The following is a 20,902-nucleotide window of genomic DNA, read 5'->3' on the forward strand; positions in this document are numbered from 1 at the left end:
ATTACTTAATCATATAATTTTTTCTGATCATGAATTTGATTTGTGCATTGGTTGATGTAAATGAATAAATGTAAATGTAAACTGTACTATTTGACAATTTCGTATGACTAGTATATGATGGCATTGTGTTGTAGATTGATGATTGATTCAACTTATTTAGATTTATTCGAGCTCTTGTACTCATGGTTTTAGATTTGAAATATTCTTCTGTTTTATTTTTCAGTGTCAACTTCCAGAAATTCATCCCAAAGTGTGAGTTTATCAAGGATTCCGAAGTTTTCAAGGTCAGTTATAGTTAAAAATTACACAATCGATTATTCTCCATTTAGGAAACCAATGTTTAAAGACCTTCTTAGTTTTATATCGTTTCACTCTCTATTTTGTGTATTAATATATTTTGAACCTTTTCCTCTCACAGGCTTAATGTGCCTCTGAGGCACATTTACTCACAATATTAACGGCTTCCACAGTTTATTTATTTCATACAAAACTACCAAATCTTATATATTATGAATCAAATTATACTACCGTAAATATTTTCAACCACAAAAAGGAAAATAAAAAGTTGAATTATTAAAAAACTTTAATAACAGAATATGGAATGCCAAGTTCCACCAAGAACTAAACGCTTTTAGTGAAATTTTTTCTAGAGGTATTCAAAGTTTAGGTACCCGATTTTACTCCACTCTCGTACGACTTACGATAATTTTTAAAAATCTTCCTTGTAAGAATATCAACCAAGATTCCTGTCATATTATTGTAAAACATTATTATTTTGTAAATTATTGTTCGAGCGTATCTAGCTGCATGTACTAGTCTTTCATGTGATATGATAGCAGTTTTCAATGCTTTTAATGATGAGAACATAAATTCGTAATGATTGTGAATGTAATAATTGATTGTTCGCACATAGAGATTAAACCAACTAATACTTGGAATAAATTAAAAAATTCAACCGCTTTTCAATTTGTTTTCAAATGTCAGATTTTGTATATATGTAAATATTTTGTTGATGATGAATGGCGCGTATGGGTGATTTGCAGGCATTGCAAGAGGAACAAACAAAAAAAGAGAAAACCGAAGTGCAACAACTCATGAAAGACCCGACGAAACGTTTTTCGAAATTTCTCATCAAACCCAACACTCCGAAGCCGCTGCCAAAACCCAAACCAGAGGTGGCCGAACCAATGGCCTGGCAGAAGAAAATGGAGAATGGAAAAGTCGAGAAGAAAGAAGCGTCTGAAAAGCAGACAGCTGTTGCCGAAGTGAGAAGTCCCGAAGGTGAGAAGACTTTCGTTCACGAAAATGAAAAGTCGGCTTTCCAAAGCACAGCACTCGAGGTGAGTGTCGACCTATTCAATTAAAATCTCTATTTTTCTTCAATTATCTTCATTTCTGCCATTCTATATCACGATTAAAGAAGTTTTCATTTATTGTGCTTTTTGTTTTGATGAGCATAGGCAGTTAAAAAAAGTTTTTAGAAAGGCACATTCTTTGTAATTTCATGTCATAAATTACTGCAATATCCATTAAAATTCGAAAAATCAAAGTATTATTAGCAAAATACGTTGAGGCTGCGATAAACTTGAAATATTCATTTTTGGGGGTAATTTTCAGAATCAATAGATTGTTTGTGACGTTAATGGGATTTTACAGTTGGAACCATAATTATTCTTCTTGCGACTTGATTTTCTTAGACCAAATATTGATCATTCAATAATTGAAAGTTCAATAACGTTTCTTATTGAAAAATGTGTTGAAATTTCATTTGTCTAATTGAAAATTTAGAATAAATAAGTTTTTCATTTATTGACAATATTGGAATATTGAATTAGACAATTCTCATATTATTTAATAAAAATGAATGAGCAGCCATCTCCAGTAACTGAGCTCGGACCTCAAGAAAATGCCAACAATTCATGACTAGGTTCAGTCGGCTGGTTAGCCCGAGCTAGAAGCATACGGTTTAACAGAAACTTGGAAGAAAAATGTTATCCTATACTAATTAGAGAATGAAAACTATTTTTCAAATATCCATTTAATGCAACTGTTTTTACATGTTCAGAAGCTGAAATTATCAAAATAAATTTCTACAGAATCATCTATTAACAATTGCCACTTGCATGTTTTGGGCACCACGTCAAGTGGTCTGTCTTAGCTGCTTAAAAGCAATCGTTAGCTCATTTAAGAGGCGCTAATATTGATCAGATGCGGCATGTAAACTCTGACACCAGACCTCAGCCACTACCACCTAGATTTACAAAAATTTAGGTGCTAGTGCCTCAGCCTGCCAGGTCCTACGATACTATTATTTTTATTATTATTACAAATTATTGGAAATTTTATCAATATGAACGACTCGTACATTTTTTATTTCCCATAAAGTAAAAGCATCATAACGTTAGATCGTTATTCTAGATCAAAAATATAATAGATGTAATAGGAATAAATCGAATTGAAAAAGAATAACCAATAATTAGAATTCAAATCAAAATTTTATTCACAACTCAAAACAGTTGAGGGTCCTGCCAAACCCAAAGGTTTTTCGGGGGGTGCCCAGTTAAAAAAAACAAGCTACAAAGGTTAAATAAACTTAGAATATATATTCAAAAAATTGAATTAATTTAAATAATCATGACACACTATAATAGTTGACAATTTTCATTCTGAACTTGAATGATTTTTTCATTGAACTCTATTATTTAAAAAAAGGGCTAATAGTTTTTTGCTTAACTTTTGTGGGCGTGGTTGCTAACAGAAAGCTGAAGAGCGTCATACTGTCGAGAGAAGAGAAGAATGCTTTATTAAAAAGTACGAACAACACGAAGAAAGCTTTGAGATGGAGGAGAGCATCAATGGATCTACGTCCAGCTTTTCATCTAACAGAGCCTGTGCAAAGAGCTCCAAGGCTTTTTCAGTATCGACCAACAATCAAGACTTCGACGATGAAACTGAACAATCTTCATCGGTAATTTAGAATTCCATCGCTTTCTATTTACCATATTCTATTTGAGTGTTCTTATACTCTTTCTTTTTTTAACCTCTTCATGATTCTAATGAATCAGTCATGTCGGTCACTACGTTTGATTGTAGTACTACAATTTGATTCTTATCTAAACAAGTTTTTATATTTTAAATTGTTTTTTATTTCATGAACTTGGCCAAATACTTGGAAGTATTTCAATAATCTAATCTGTAATTATTGTACGGTGGATATATAGAAAGCAGATTCGTGCCAAGAGCAGCTATTGGAATAAATTTTATTAATATTTTTTCCAGTTTTTGCAATAAAGTTCAAAGAATGAATTTCTCTGCTTGTGCACAACTCTAATACGTGGCTTCATAGAGCTTTTAAACAAACAATGCATGAGTATGTAACTGATAATCCTAATAATAAAGTATTTTCCAAAACAAAGAATTGTCTGTACGAAATGATTTTCTCATGACATATTTATATATCATTCAAAGTATATAATCAGGTCACTGAGTTGGGAATGTGCATGAATGTCATTTACAATACTGTACCTATGAAAAAAGTTGTTTTAGAATTTCTCCACATTTAGGTGCAATAAAATAGTTGTCAACTACAAATTATGTGGAGCAGACTACATCTATTTTATTTCAGCTTAGCATGAATAACACTCTTATGAATGATAGTTCAATAAAAATGTCATATCAAGTTGAATTAGGTATTTCAAGTGTTATTTCAGCAAGATCTAACGTTTTATTCTGAATCAATATTCTAACAAATTTTCAGATTGTAAAACATTTCATCACAAATTTGTCAGGTTATAAGCATTTTTTTAGGTGAATAATAGAATTGTTATTTGAATTGATTCACCAAATTGTCTGATTGGTTTCTATCGTTTTTCTTTCTTTTAAAGTCTATATTTATAGGCCAATTTCCAATTTATTACAACAATATACACTTTTAATGTGAATATTGTGAATAATCGCCTCGGAAACGGCTGTAAAGTAAACTTATCGTGAATTCAAATAAATACGAGTAGGCTACGGTATGCCTACATGCAGTAGTTCCTTTCCCCGGTTATTGCTATGAAGTTCAACTCAAAATCTGCAAAACCACATTTGATATTCTGTTGTGAATAAAACGATCAACAAACTATGATCTGGTGTAAATTTCCAATTTATTACAATTACACTTTTACTGTTAATCAAATAATCGCCTCTGAAATGGCTGTAAAGTGAACATAATATTATGAATAATTCAAATAAATACGAGTATGCCTACATGCAGTAGGTAGTTTCGTTTCCCGGCTATTGCTATGAAGTTCAACTCAGCAAAGTTAGGAATGAATATCATTTCAAGATGCATTGCGTCATGGCCTCTTTGTTGCTCGAAAAGTTTATGTGCTCTAGACGTCTTTTCTCATCTGGGGTCAGCGGCTTTTTCAAGCATCCCTGACTTCATAATATATTTAATAACTAACAAACAATCAAATCTTTCTTTCACAAATAAAAATCATTTTTTGAACTTTTATATTAGAATAGACAAATAATGAGTTGTAAAGCATTTACTCAATTTGGCAGATCGAAGTTTAACTTAGAAACAGAAAAATGACATGTGATATTTTGATGTTAATGAAACTATCAGAAGTTTTTGATCTGGTATAATATGTTCATACATTTGACTGTGTGATGTGGCCCTTAAATTATCTCTTATTCCAGAACAACAGGAAGGATTCGGAAGACTCGACGGCGACATCCAACAACAATTGCAAGAAGAGAAGCAGCCTGAGCTCGCAGTCGGAAGGGCGCAGGTCCAAGACGAAGAAGGTTGGATTCATGGGCGTCGAAGAGAGAGCCAACATCGAGAAGCAGCTGGAGGACATCCAGAAGCAGCTGCTCAACCTGCAGCGGCTGCCGCTCGAGATACAGAATCACCTTCTAGCTGTGCAGCAGTCGCTGCAGGACATTGTGGCCCAGCGTCAGGTCGGATGTCGTTGATTTTTCTCTTATCCATCTTAATGTAGCTAGATATTCAGTGATTCTATTATATAGGCTACTATTCTCCTAATTGAAGCTTAACATTCACAAACACAGATTATATTATGAGTGGTTGAGTAATTCAAGATTCCTCTAATGTATATCGAACCTCTACAATCATGAGTGGTACACTTCAAGTTGATGAAAAAATTATCATGTCCTGTATTTTTATTCGTAATAAGAATTTTGTAGAGATAATATTGAATTGAAATCTTGAAGAAATTTGATAGAACCATGGGGAAAAAACAGCACAAGTTATTGTAGGGCGTTCATGTTGCAGTTTTCAGGCCGTTAATCAAATTCTACATTTTCTGCATAAATACAGTAACAAGAATGCGTACGTATATCACAGTCGTCATAAATTTGTCCCAGTATTTATTTTTTGTGAATGCTTCTACCTATTGCTATTCTCTCATACTGTGCCTTTATTACAACAGTAATAAATTATTCGAATATTTTAATATAGTAATAAATTATTAAAATTATCATCAAAACAGTAATAATAGACAGTAGTCGACAGTAATCGGCTCAAAAATCTGCTTGAGATTTGGAAGTTTTAACAGAACTACTAGTTACTCTAGACTGGTTACTACAAAAAGATGTACTTACTCCATATCCATAGTCTCATTTGCTTTGAACATTTGAGCATTACATAACAATACATTACATGCACATCTTGTTCGTTAAAAAATATGTATTTAGTAAGTACCGTACAAAATATGTACTTTGTTAAAGTAAAAGTTTTTTGAATATGTGTTGAATTTTATTGCGATCAACGTGATAATAAACCATTTGTTTGAGTTGTTTCGTCTTATCATTTCCAGGAGTGTTTTCTTCATAGAATTAATTAGTTCGACATTCTTGCAGCTTGTTCTGAACAGTAAACTACGCTACGCTCGTTCATTAACATTACGATAATGAATCTCATTGGTTCAATTTCTGAAAAACCAATTCTGTTTTCAAAGCATCAAGAATTTACTCATCAGATTATTGATTGGAATCAAGCATAGTGAATAGTAATTCTACTGACTATACTTGCTCGAAGATTGTTCATCAACTATACTGGTGTTGAATGATGTACTTCACGATCAAAATTTCAGTTAGATAAAGATGCATTAGAAATTTCTAAAATTATAACAATTCATCATTTCATCAGAATTTGAAACTTTATTAATTCAGCCAAATAAAATATCTCAAAAACGTGAATGAAAATGATGACTGCCATAATTGTAATACAGTATATCATTTTATGGTATCCGTCTAATTGCTTCAATAAATTTCCAGATGATTCCTGATAATATTTTATTTGATTCCTTGGAAAACTCCTCTTGACTCAAGATGCTACCCAAGTATGCAAATTATATTATTGTAGAATCTCAAAGTACAAAGTAGGGATGAATTACTAGAGACCAACTTAGAAAACTGTAGGATATTCCAATCATATTCGGGAATATGCATCCCAATTTGAATGTTGAGTCAAGAATTGGGAAGAATACCATTCTATAAATAAATAGATTACATGTACTCCTTTCCAATCTATAGATTTTTTTATTCTTGTTCAAAACTCGTGTCACAGATTTTGTTTCTATCATACTGGTAGAATTCCATGAAACTATTCAGAATTTCAATATATGTCATCAGAGTAGAGAATAATATCTCGAATATCAAGAATCTGAATAATATCTTAAATATCTTTAATTGTGTATAACTTGGTCCTTTATAAATGTATATTCTATCTTATCATTTTTGTAAAATGTTCTGTACATAATTCAAATTTCAAATCTATTGAAAATCTGAAATTGAATTCAGATATTGTCACTAATAGACGAAGGTTTCCAGGATGTAACTAGTAAATCAAAGATGCTGGGATTGATATCTTCTCTACTTTGAATGGAGGTATGAATCAAGATGTTGCGCGTTTGCATCCGACTTTTTTATTTCTAAAACGCTTGGGTAGCATCTTCTTCTCCCACTTGCCCATTTTTAGTTGAGGATTGAGATTTAATGGCAAGCTTTATAATATGAATTTGGAAAATATTATTTAAATTTGTGTACTTCCAATACTACATAATCTTAAGTGGTGTAACTTTCTACTATCCATCAATTGATGTAAATCTTCATTTCATATACTACCAATTTCATTGAAGAGTTGATAAAAAATGTTGTTCTTGAGATCCAAGATTTTAAACCATCTATTTTAATTACTTATTTCTTGTGGAGCTGATTCAAAATTTGTATTATTTCAAGTGAACTGGGGATACTATTCTAGAATAGATTATTCAATATGAGAACCGCTAGTTGAAAAATCCTGGTAATGCCTTTTTAATACTGCAATAATTAATCTATTATTCTACATGATCACTCATTCATCATATACCTAGTTCAATCTCTCAAGCTGAACATGTTAGTGTGCTTCATTCTCTATAGTCGTCGAATATTTTGAAAATTATTATTTTATCAAAATAATATAAAAAATAAAGTGTAGCAAATGCTCATCAGATACTGTAGATCCTGGTGAAATTATTGTGAGCATAAACTAGATTTATCAACATCTTTTGTTGAATTAACTCATAACATCATTTCAACTGAATCCAATCTTGAATTAATTAACTTCTTTCACTTACTCTGCCTTATAATCCTTCGGTTAACCCCGTCAATTCAAGTTTGAATTGCTTTGTATTCAACTATTAAAAAGAATCTTGAATTTTAGAAAATCAACTAGAAATGGGCAAGTAGAAAATTTGATTAACAAAGTTTTAGCTTTTGATATATTTTTACTAGAAATTTGTTTCTCATTAATATTTAATTGCTTGTAATCACGATTGCATACATTTGATCAATTTTCGCCTCAATTCTCCCACTAATACTGTAAATATCGCCCACTTTTCCAATATTTCTGATATAATCTGCTATATTCCATCTACTTTTTAGATTATAAGTACCAACAGTAGCAAAGATTGAAAAAACTGAACTTTTTTTTCAATTTTATTCTCTCAAAATTTTGCAATATAAGACAAGTTCAATAAAAGCAAATAAAATTATCATAATTGAAAAAAACTTGGATAGTTCGACTGTTTAACTGTGTTGTACTATTCCTCACTTCCAGTTATGATTTAATGATATGAACCTTAATCGGATTGAAGTTCTCTATTTTAGTCTAATACTATTTAATTCCATTAGACCAATCAAAGAAATAATATGATTTCCAAATGTTATGATTGTCTTTTCATACCTCATTTCAAGTTTAATTTTTGAAGTTTAAAACTATTTAATTCATGAAGTAACATTTTTATCAATTCCAACAATTGAAGATACTCTTAAGGTATTAAAGTATAGTGATAATGTGTGCTTATTCATTCCTAGCTCTGAAATGTCCCGCCAAAGCTCTTTATCATCTATTTAATTAGGTTATCAAAAATTATTAGTTCTATGAATTGAAATACAAATCTCAGTACCCTTACTGAGAATTATTTTATCACAACAAGTTTCGGACATTCATGCCATTTTCAAGTGATTTGAAAATTATTAGTACTTTATTATACTCTTTGAGCTCTCAAGTGAAATAATTCAGACACTGAAAATGGCATGAATGCCATTCATAGCTCCGTCTGCTCCGTTAGCCTCATAGTTTTTTCTGTCGTAGAATTTTCTGGTCTATCATTTTCAAAATCCTACTGCATTATTCAATCTTCAATGTCAACTGGATTCTTCCTGCTGCAAATTCTAATTTAATAAGCAATAATTTTTTTTTAATTTGTTGCTTGCAGTCGTCACCTGTCTCTGGTATAGACAGAGATGAAGAGGATGACGACGTGGACAATGAAGATGTTGACAAATTCCTGAAGGAAACCGACGATGAATTCGAGACCATGTACAAAGAGCAAGAGGGAGAAGAAGAGGAGAACGAAGTAACTATCAAGGAGGAAGAGGCGTATGAAGAGGACTACACCGAAAGTCGAGGGAAAACCATGGAGGAAGATGAATACACGGAGAATGCAGGTGCAGAGAAAGAGTCGTTGATTGAGGATCAGGAGGATCGGCCACAAGTCGAACAATCAGCCAGAGAGCAGCCAAAACCACTCCCTCATGGACAAGAGGTTATTTACTTGATATTTTCAATAGTATTCCACTTTATTCAAAATGGAACTTTATCAAGTTTTAAAATATTTAGTTTCTGGTAAATTCGTGATTTCTGGCCAGTAATCTTATGCTCCTCTAACAAAATACAATAAAGCATGTTCACATTTGGGTGATTTAATAAATTCACATTTATTATTCTTTTGATTGCCAACTGCTTTATATAAAGCTTCCTCGACACAAGTTGCTAAGTGTCTTGAAACAGAATCTATGTAGACTAAAAGCTGAAAATCTTGAGATATCTCATTAATTTATACATCAACTTATGATTTCGTACAGTCTAACAACTGAGGTGATTTGAAATCGCTGGAAATATTTTTTATACAAAATTTGAACACAAATTATAATATTATAATTACGTGCCATGAATTTATTGAAATAATTTTGATGAAGAGCATTCTTGACTTGCTTTATCATTCACCTGGTTTTGAAGTGCTGGTTCAGTGATGTCAAGCATTCTGTCAGTTTTCGTCATGTATCTATCAAATCTTAGTATAAATTGTAGTTTTCGTTTTATTATTTAAAAACTATGACATTGAATGCTTCTGTTTGAATTAAAAAAAAAACAGTTTGAAAATATATTTTTAGAAATTATAGATTTAGAAAACAATAGTGATGAATTCCACTTGAAATTATACTTTTTCACAGTAATGTAATTCAAAACACTTTTCTCTTCTTAAACGATATAGCAATCTTGTATTCAATGGAATATATTGATAAGAATTTTGAAAATAATGAAGCTCTTTTACTTGAATTGCTGAACTTCTCGAGTATTCATGATAAGTTAAGCCTTTACGAAATTTGTACTCATCACTGGGAAGATTTTCTGGCAACTTTATTAAATTAATCAATCTATAAAATCATTCGCCATCTGTGTGTATAATGTAACAGCTATTCTAGAATAAAGTACGGTACAGTAATATTATAATCATGGAAAGTTTATGGTTTTACCGTTTTAATAGCTTAATACACACATTGTTCATAGAAACAATATAGTTCTACTGTATTATATGGATATAGACATTGTGAAATTAATTAGCATTGGTACGCGGTATTAATTCTTCGGTAAATGGAAATCTTGAAGATCTACTACATTCGTTTGAAAAACATCTATATATAGTGGGAAAAAATGAAGGAATCGAATGGGAAAAATGAGATTTAATCAAATTTGTAACACACACCTTTTAGAGATCATCAGAGGGCCAATATTCATAGCCTACGGAATAAAATTCATAGAATAAAAACTTTAGACGTCATATATTCATTTTATGAGTTCCTGTCAATACAGTAGATGCACTTTTTTCGAATTCCGAGGGTGATTCACACATTAGTCTTGGACTTGTGCCTGGGTGGTGGGAATGATGTTGAGGAAAGATAAATGGACCTACAAACAGTTGTAGGTGGGTTCCGAACACCGGGTTAAAATGATTGTGCTGCTCTTATCTGTCTCAAGGCAATGAGTCTCAAGCTGTAATTATTCCTAATATCCTCAATATATTCACACACAATCTAAGGGCTTATCATCCTAAGCAAAGATAAGTTATATGAACAATCATTTCAACAGTTTTGGATTCCAGATTTTTCCGTTCGTCTCTCTTCACCGATCCTTATAGTCTCCTGTACCGTACATTCTTGTTGAGATTTTTACAATATTATCTGAAAAGTAGTGAAAAAATCCATTTTACTCGTTATTTTAACTATGAGGGTCATTTTTTTCAACCTCCGATCACGTATCATAATACACAGGCAAGCGGTAGGGGGCGACTTTCATAGAGATGAACAGCTTATCATCCCCACCAAACGCCCTGTGATCGGTGCGGCCTGATCGTCAATTTTTGCGAGCTATAGACTCACAAACATTGCCGCCTCGCTTGAGTCTTCCGCCAAGTGCTAATTACGTACATTTCCCTGGCCCCTACACCTAGACCAATGGCGATTTGAGCATTACACATCGTTTGTGCACGAATGTGCACGACCATTCTGCGTTTGTGCACGCAAACTGAACAAATTATTTGAAAATTTGATTTGGGGGGCTGGGGAAACGAGAGCTTTAACGAGAATAATTAAATCATAACAAAGGTGGAATATTACATTCCAGTTTGTATAGGCCTATGCAATTAAATGTAATCACTAAATATTGTAGAAGATTAGAGCTTTGTGAATTTAGTAGGCTTTGACTTGTATCCAATATTTTTTCCCCTGTGTCAACCATTAATCATCCTGAGTCATAGTAGGCTCATCTTCTCCGACTTGATGTTTGAGTATATTCATCTTCTCAGTATCTGTACCTCCTATTCAGTCTTAACCAATCCTCTAATTAGAAAATTTTACTATGGATTTTTGTACACATTTAAATATGAATTCATTCTATTACAGTATATTCAACTATAATCTTGCAAAACTCTCTATTCCACTCAAATGCCAAAATACTATTCATATCATAATATATGAAGTGACAAATCGATATAATTATCAGAAGTGCCTCCGACACGTATGTTTCTGAAGCGTACTTGGAGAATAAAGGAGATGTTGAAAAACATTACAGTAGAATCGACCCTAGTCTCTGCAGATACATTTCTATAGTCAATAACAAAAGTTGAGCGGGCACATTTTCCTATTTTGCTCGTTTCCAGTTTAGGAATTTATGAATAGACTTTTGTTTTGCTAGCTTGTTTGACAAGGGCAGCCCCAGTATTTTTTTCTTTGAAGGGATGATTTTGATGAATCCTGCGATGACCCATTTCCTTGCTTAGGAAGTGTGCACAAACGTTACATGTATGTGCACATTCTTGTACAAATGAAGCACAAACGATCGAGCCGAAAATCAGTGTGTTTCGATTGTTTAGGGGGGATAGCATTTCCACAGCCCCCCTCGACCACTCTACTGTACCTCACTCCTGCAACGACCCATTTCCTCGCTTAAAAAGTGTGCACAAACGTTGCATGTATGTGCACATTCATGCACAAACGATGTGTAATGCTCAAATCGAAATTATTCCAAGTGGGGGGCTCTCGTTTCCCCAGCCCCCAAAATCAAATTTTCAAATAATTTTTTCAGTTTGCGTGCACAAACGCAGAGTGGTCGTACACAAACGATGTGTAATGCTCAAATCGCCAGTGGGCTAGGTGGGGGACCAGGGAAATGCACGTGTGCTAATTACGTGGAGTTATCAGTTTTTTTTTTCAAGCAAAAGGAAATAGTTAGCAGCATAAATCTAACGAAACGTAAATCAACCTTACGCTGAAAACTTAATGAGTGATGATGTTTTGCGTGAATGGTTTCGGGAAATAAAAGACGTCAGTTGAAATGACTTCCGAAATCGTCGTGATGCATGAAAACTCGGACTCACAGTGCTGCAGGTGCAACCAAACGGCTTCTCCAGAGAATCCCAAACTCATGTCATAAAGATGAGGGCAGAGCTTCCATACGAACATGGAGCTCCAAAACAACGTCATAGCCCACTTAAACTCATTTGACAGCAGCATTTTATGAAGATGATTTTGGTAGGCTGGTCTACTGGTATAAAAAATGCCTCAACATTCACGGTTGAATTTACGGTAATCTTGAAGAATAATCTAAGTGTAAAGAACTTACACTTGGTGAAAAAATATTCTTAAATACGTATTCATCTTTCATTCATGACCAATCGGAGGTTGACAAAATGACACTAGTATAATGATATGCATGGATACTTTTATCAATTTGATTTTCAATCACCAGTCTCTAGTTATCATAAAAATGTTGATGGCTGAAACTATGAGTAATTTTGTTATTGCAAGCTAGTTTCAGTTATGTTACAAATAATGTGAACAATAACATTGATTTGATTTTATTATTAAAAGAAAATAAAATAAAAAGTAATATAGTACAGTATAAATTCAGTTTACATTACTGAGTGCTATATAAAAATTAAGCAAGCCCAAAACAATATTTCTATCCACTTTATTCAATATGATACAATATTTCTATATAATTTTCAAAATTATTGTTAGGGATCGCATAATGATCAAGTTATAGAAACAAGTGGAACAAAAACTTTATTCATTTCATCGAGTGGTTGAGTAAGATTAAAAAATTAATTATTATTCAACGAAAATCCTAAATAAATGCTGCAAATGATGTTAATTCCATCTGTAAGATTAAAAAATCTGGTGTGGCGCACTCACACAACTTTCCTTGCCGTTATGAAAATTGATCACCTGACGCTAGTGTTCCCGCGCATCTCAAGTCTACTATTCAAAGCAAAGACCATAAAGAGATAAAGTCTTTGATTCAAAGATTTGAGCCAGCTGGTGACAGGGTAATAACGCTGGAGACACACATGAGGGCTGCTATCTCTTCATAGTGAATGATTTAATAGAATCAACCATATTTTGCAATTGAATAATCACATTTTCTCGAATTTAAAGCTTATTTTCAATTTTAGGTGAAAATGTTACTGACCATTAATTGTAGAAATTTTCATGCTTAATCTACTCCACTTGATTTTTTTTTGTTTAAATTGTATCTGAAGCCTGATAATTGGGAATCTAAAATCGAACTTTGCATTGATGGGGCGGAGCTCCTGAAATTTTTACAGATATAGGACTTGTGGCAGTTGATAGAGCTTATCGATGACTATTTTAGGTATGAATTTGATCAAAATCGTTGAAGCCGTTTCCGAGAAAATCACGAAAAACCCTGTTTTTGACAACATTTTCGCCATTTTAGCCGCCATCTTGAATTGCATTTGATTGAAATTGTTCGTGTCGGATCCTTATAGTGAAAGGACCTTAAGTTCCAAATTTCAAGTCATTCCGTTAATTGGGAGATGATATATCGTGTACACACACACACACACACACACACACACACACACACACACACACACACACACACACATAGACAACCAACAGACCAATACCCAAAAACCACTTTTTTGGACTCAGGGAACCTTGAAACGTATAGAAATTTAGAAATTGGGATACCTTAATTTTTTCGGAAAGCAATACTTTCCTTACCTTTGGTAATAGGGCAAGGAAAGTAAAAACTACAAAAAATTATGTGTATTACTACAAAAATTGTAAAACAAAATACTGTAAACTACAAAAATTATGCCACTAAATCAGCACTCAATAAACTGAATTTGAACACACCGAAAATTCAAATCATTCATAATAGCCTATTATCCTATTATTATTACATTCTATACTTTCTGAAATAGTCAGCCATGACTATAATATTACAGATAGATTAATTTCTATGTAATTTTTTTCTCAATTAGAATTGGACAAAATAGTAATTATTATTATGTGAAAAGCATATAGACTATACCATAATTATCTTACATTTAGAACATTATAGTCTAATAGCAATTTGTGTTACATTTTACTTTGAAGTTACGATCTCATATTTAAGCTTTTCGCAAATTGAACCTCCACGTGACATGACGTGACGTGAGTCAGTTGGATGGGTTGATAATCATGTGATAATGTTATAACGTTGATTTTACTATTTATCAAAATTTGGAAACAGAATAGCTGTTTTGGGCTATGCCTGTTGTTCTATCCCGATCATATTCATATGATTTGTAATTATATCACAGATAAATAAATATTTTCAATAAAGCTAGCACGTGTGAACATTATAACATGATCATACATTTATGATATTTACTCATTTAGCAAACTCACGTCACGTCTTGTCATATTGCGTTGCTTTTCAGTTTGCGACTAGCCCAATTAGAAATAATTATTTCGTTCTGTCAAAAAATTTTAGTCGAAAAAACATCAATCTTAATCACAACGTTTACTTCACAATCATAATACAATGTAAAATGAAATACTGTATAAATTCTCCGTTACCTTATTTCTTAGTCTTGAAGTCCTTGTATAACCCACTTCCGTTTTTTTTTTTTTTGTAGCCTACTCAAATTTATGAATTCTCATTTTATTGAGAACCAAGAAACTTTTTACCATGAAAAAAGATGCAAAACTATTTTGAACCACAAACCAGTTTTCTTCTTTCTTCGTATCAATCTGTTTGTGAAATTTTGTCGAGTGAATCTAGAAGTCTTGATGTCTAATATAGATTTATTTTGAGATGTATGACACCTTTTAAAATTATAGCCTACATGAAATTTGGCCCGCTGCTATGGCTTTCTGCCATCTAATTGATTGCAGTTCATGTGATCTTCAACAACCTATGATTCATAAAATCAGTTACCAATAAATTATGAATGATCTATTGCTTGCGTAAAATACTGTATCACTTCTGATTATTATACTTGAGTATTATTTGCTCCCTGCCAAATGATAATACCTCATATTTCCATTGTTTCTACTATACTTGAGTATTATTTGCTCCCTGCCAAATGATAATACCTCATAGTTCCATTGTTTTTACTATACTTGAGTATTATTTGCTCCCTGCCAAATGATAATACCTCATAGTTCAATTGTTTTTACTATACTTGAGTATTATTTGCTCCCTGCCAAATGATAATACATCATAGTTCCATCGTTTTTACTGATAATTTTGATTCCAACAACTGTCTTTTCTGTTCAAAAGTTCAAGTTTCGTCAAAATATAAAACCGATCTATCTTATCAATTTACCAGTATTCTTCCCAGTTCTTCAGTAGTAATTTCATAATAATATTCAGCCTCAATAAACACAAAATGACATTATTATGCTCCTGCAAAACAGTTTTATCTACATAAATCACTTTCATACCTCAACATCATGATTATGCTCAGGCCTACAATCAACAATCCTCAATCTACAATCGAATCGTGGACATATTTTTTTTTTTAGTGAACTATTGATGCGATTTCATCTTAAATAGAAACTATGAAAAATTACACTATTACATGATCATTGTTGTTTAATAAATCAAACTTTTTGGCAGTGCCAAAATTCAATTCATTCTCATTTTTTGTTTTATTCTAAATATATATCTTTCTCATCTTTTATTCGTCAGTTCTGTTAAATTCTTCAAAGTTCAAAGCAACATGTTACTATTATGTAAAAATTTCACTTTTTGTAAAGATTTCTGGCGTAGGAAAAAATATTTTAAAAATTTATATACAATAAATGCTTCACTTCTTTAAAACTTGTGAATAATCTTTTGCAATATTATTGTTTTAGGATGTGGAGATTTGTCGAGCAGAAGGAAAACGAAGCTTCCCTCTGACCCCTCAACTTCGTCCAATGGTTTTGCCCGGTGGCAGAAAATGGTATCAACCCAAAGACGCTTTCAACGAAGAGTTCATCGCTGAAACCATTGTGTCACAATCTGAGGTTCTTGTGGGAACTACTATTGGGTGAGTATACTAGCCTTTCATTATATTCTAAGGATGAATTCCACTTAAATAAAATTAAAACTGTCAATACACATATATTTGTGTTGAATTGAATAAAATCATTAATTGATTGATTTCAACTTCCAAGGTGTGGTGTTCTTCATCCATCAAGAAGTGGTTTAAAAACTGTTTGATAATTGTTTTTCATGAGACGCTTATATTAAAGACACTTACAGTATAGCATTCCTTCAGTAACTGTATAATATACAACACCGTATTCATATTATACTTATTCGTATTATAATACCTACCGTACTATACTTACCGTATCATACTTACCGTATTCGTATTATAATTGTGTATATTCTGTTTTGGAGCTCTTGCAAAAGCCATTATCTGAATTCTAAGTTATATATAATTCCGGTAAGCTCTTTCAATCAACAAATTCCACATTGAGAATCACTTCCTTTTTATGGGCTTATGAAAACACTAACGATAGTCATGTGAATTCATCGACTTTTAATAATATTCTGGAAAGCTCTTCGAATGCATGGTTATAACATGATTGATCTGGGATGAAATCTGATTAACCTTCAAGGAATTCAACCATTCCATTCATTCTGTGGAAGAACCCATTCTCAGTAGCTTCATTCACGTTCAAACTTTCGTCATTTTAGTGGTTGAATGTCTATATTTATATTATAGTTGTCAATGAATAATTCTTTGTTGTCTCAGAAAACTGATCCTGAGAACTTTTTCTAATATTTTGTAACTGAAAATTATCATGTTCAACTCATTACACGATGAAAAAGGATTGAATTGATCATTATGGACATAATCAGATAAATCATCCAATCAATTCAAGATCTGATGTGTTAGTATTTTTAATTCATTCCTCAAAAGCAATAATCAGTTGAAAATAAATAGATCACTTCCATAGAAATAATGAAGATGGTAATATTAATGATGAAAATCAATGTTTGGTTTGCAGTGTGAACTTTCGCAAGTACATACCTCCAAAGTTCGATGCGACCAACTCAGCTGTGTACAGGTTGATACATGAGCTGGAGGAGAAATCGAAGAAGGGAGTTGCTGAGAGACCCGAAAAAGTGCATGACCTTGATAAATATTACAATGCACCAGTGAGTGATCATTGATGAAACTATTTCTCCATTATTTAGCCCAGAATCTATTCTTATTGAGTAGGTTTCATGTAAATAAGATTTCAATAATATGGTTTCATTTAAATAAGATTTTTCCACTAAATTTGACCTTTCTTATACATTTAGATAAGCTATCCTAGAATCAATCCTCATAGAGTACGGTAGCTATGATTTCATGTGGATAATTTTTCCTCATGAAACTTGAACTTTCTCATGCATTTTACTCTATTCGAATTTAGATTAAATTCTAGAACTCATACCTTATTTCCTAGCCTTCTTTGTTCAATTCTTTTTTTATGTTGATAAAATTATGTTTATAATAATTTAAACTATAAGCTGAATGTCACCTCAATTCATCTAATGTACGGTATTTTATTTTTCTAGCTGGTCAAAGTGCTATAATAGACTGTAACGTACAAATTTTAACAGTAAGAAGGATGGAGAATCCATCCTCATTTGGTATATATGATGTGGTTTATGGTTTATGATTGGTATATGATTTGGTTTAATGCTACTAGAATTTTCCACACATTCAAGGGAGTTACGTGTAAGAAAGACATTGGGTTGAATTGAATTGGAAAAATCTTTATTCATAATCATGTAGAGGTACATCAGGAACAGCGTCAATATAATACAAACAAACATAACATAAAAAGTAGTAGAAAACAGTCTTAAACCTCCTATAGAAATAGCAAAAAGTGAAAAACAACAGTCATAAACCTATAGTGTGATCTGTAAACTCTTGTAAGCATTACAGAGACAATGATATTAAATACTCCTTGGGTTTTATACTTAATTTTTTATGTTCTCTATTGCCTGTAATTCTAAAGGCAGCATTGTGGAGGGTAGCAGCCCCATTATTTAATGTTTGATTTTTGCTGTTTTATCAATGCCATTATAATTTCAATCGTGGATTGTGATCTTTTGAATAGTGCCGTTCTTATCAACAAGCAGCCTATAAACTATAGGAATGTACATCATACATCTTTTTAAGTAGGTGAAGTACAAGAAAGTGCAATTAGCATTTACAAAGACAACATGGAATACTTGTATAAACCTCTCCTGACTGTTATGTTGATCAAAACAAAAAAAAAACATTATAGTAAACAATATTTATGAATTGTTTCATATTAAAACGTTAAGTTGTATTTAGTTTTCCAATATTAGACGCTTGACAATAACATATATATAGTAGTCTCGGATCTCCATGCTGTACTGCACTCAAAATAATTATTGATCTGACCCTAATCTATTCCCAATTCGAATTAACTTTGTAATATTTTTACATTCCAGATTTCTAAGAGGCATTTCTTCGCGGCTACTCTATCTGAAAACCAAGTAAGTCAATTTCTTTTGTAAAATTAAATTATTTGATTAAATAAACTTCGTTAGCTATTTTATTTATTATGAAACTGGTTCAGAGTGATTATAGTTTATTAGTGAAAAATATGAAGATCTCTATTCTCTATGAATGCGTATCTCTATGATATTCTTTCAATAATTGAATTACGGTTGGCAACTCATTAAGGATGACCTTGAGAGGTTGTGAATGAAAGTCCTACATAATTTCGCTCCTGGGTTTTGGAAGATTTGTGTTATAAATAGTCACAGATAAGTACAAATTTTGTGTTTATTTCATTATTAATTGTTTCTTGATCACGTTTTATCATTTTGTTTTAGATTTTAATTCTTAATTCTATTTTAATAAGCCAAACACCGTTTAGAGGTTAGTTTGAGGTTAGGTTTTCGAGATTTAAAAATAAACATAGATAGTTTACTTGACTAAAATTATAACCAAATTAAAATCCTATCATTTATAAATCAATTATTATTATTATTGCAAGTAATATAATTTCTTAGATAGGAAAGATGAGCTCAAGTAGAACACCGAAGGTTAATAATAGAAATGTAAACATAGCGGGAGTACTTACGCGTTCCCAAAACCAAAATTCAAAAACGCCAAAACCAAAAACCCCAGTTCTTCAAACTACTTTAGCCGAAAAAGTTGCTCAACTACAAAGTAGCCACACTAATTTAAAAAACCAATTAGAAGTAACTCTAAAAACGTCTGAGGAAGAAAGGTTAGGGATGGTAGAAGAAATTAAATCTTTGGAACTGATTATAAAATTACAAGATGAAGACCATAAAAAAGAAATACTAAATCTAAAAAATCAATGTAGTCTAATGTCGGAGGAAATAAATAAACTAAAATCTAAATTTGATAATACTAAATGTATGAGAGAACCTCCGTCCAAATGCAAAAATAGAATCTAACCTAAATGATGGGAAATGCTCTGAAAATGGTCGAAATAAAATGTACAGTGAGGTTTTGAAGACAGCAACCAAAAATATAGCTGAGGGAAATAAAGATAGGAAAGGGAGAGTTCTGCTACTGACGTCCAGTCATGGACGTGATGCAGTGATCTCCTTGATAAAAGATTAAAAAATAAATTTGATGTCCAATGTTTTTTCAAGCCAAGTGCATCAATTAATGCAGTTGTAGAGTCAGCTAGGGAACAAACTAAAGACTTTGATGAAAATGACTATCTAATTGTACTGGGTGGCTCAAATAATATAAATGAACCTAACTTGAATCATCTTCCTCAAGTAACAGAAAAAATCAAGGAAATTGTGCCACTCAGCAAAAAAACAAACTTAATAATAAGTACTATTCCTAATAGGTTTGATAGGCCAGAATTAAATGAAGCAATCAATTCGACAAACAAATCAATCCATAATACAATCAACAGCCTAAAAAATAAGAATTCTAAACAACTGGGGATTTGTTTTCTAAATGAAAGGCTGAAAAGACATAACTTCACTAATCATGGGTTGCATCTAAATCGATCTGGCAAAGTAATATTTTGTAATAGATTGGCAGAGCTGATTGAAAGCCGTTTGCAATCCTCTGGTTTAAAAACAGTCAAAAAAACAAATAACGATTTTTTAGTAAATTGGCTCAAAACAGGGAAAGGAAATAGCTACAAATGCTAGAGATAGAGTAGCACAAGATGGTAAGGTTTTTAGTATTTATCATCAAAATATTCAGTATCTTCGCAACAAAATTGATAGATTAGAAGTATTTCTTAAACAGGAGGATCCTGACATTGTTATTTTCACAGAGCATGGCTTAAAAATGAAGGAAATAAATCAAGTTAGGATTCCAGGCTATTCACTGAGATCAGAATTTTGTAGAATAGCTCATAGAAGCGGTGGTGTATGTATATTCACTAGCAATGCTAAACATACCCAAACTTATGAACTGGATTTTGTTAAGAGATTTTCTGTTGAGATGGATTTAGAGGTGACAGG

General features: G+C 32.1%; 1 protein-coding gene across 6 annotated transcripts in view; it reads left to right on the forward strand.

Moving 5' to 3' along the window:
• LOC111052434 (muscle M-line assembly protein unc-89-like) overlaps positions 1-18,978 on the forward strand; it is a 50,442-nt gene extending 31,464 nt beyond the window's left edge. For 3 of the 6 annotated variants that reach the window (XM_039437779.1, XM_039437778.1, XM_039437781.1), the window contains exons 7-14: positions 224-284; positions 1,044-1,340; positions 2,759-2,968; positions 4,690-4,953; positions 8,775-9,104; positions 16,273-16,448; positions 17,419-17,569; positions 18,884-18,977. In XM_039437779.1, the coding sequence (XP_039293713.1) occupies positions 224-284; positions 1,044-1,340; positions 2,759-2,968; positions 4,690-4,953; positions 8,775-9,104; positions 16,273-16,448; positions 17,419-17,569; positions 18,884-18,949 (1,555 nt within the window). In that variant the 3' untranslated portion in view covers positions 18,950-18,977. Of the gene's footprint in view, positions 1-223; positions 285-1,043; positions 1,341-2,758; positions 2,969-4,689; positions 4,954-8,774; positions 9,105-16,272; positions 16,449-17,418; positions 17,570-18,883 lie in introns of all 6 variants that reach the window. The other 3 variants (XM_039437783.1, XM_039437782.1, XM_039437784.1) reach the window with 3 other exon arrangements.
• Positions 18,979-20,902: the final 1,924 nt, after the last annotated feature.

Source organism: Nilaparvata lugens, chromosome 11, assembly GCF_014356525.2.
Source record: "Nilaparvata lugens isolate BPH chromosome 11, ASM1435652v1, whole genome shotgun sequence".
NCBI classification, from domain to species: Eukaryota; Metazoa; Arthropoda; class Insecta; order Hemiptera; family Delphacidae; genus Nilaparvata; species Nilaparvata lugens.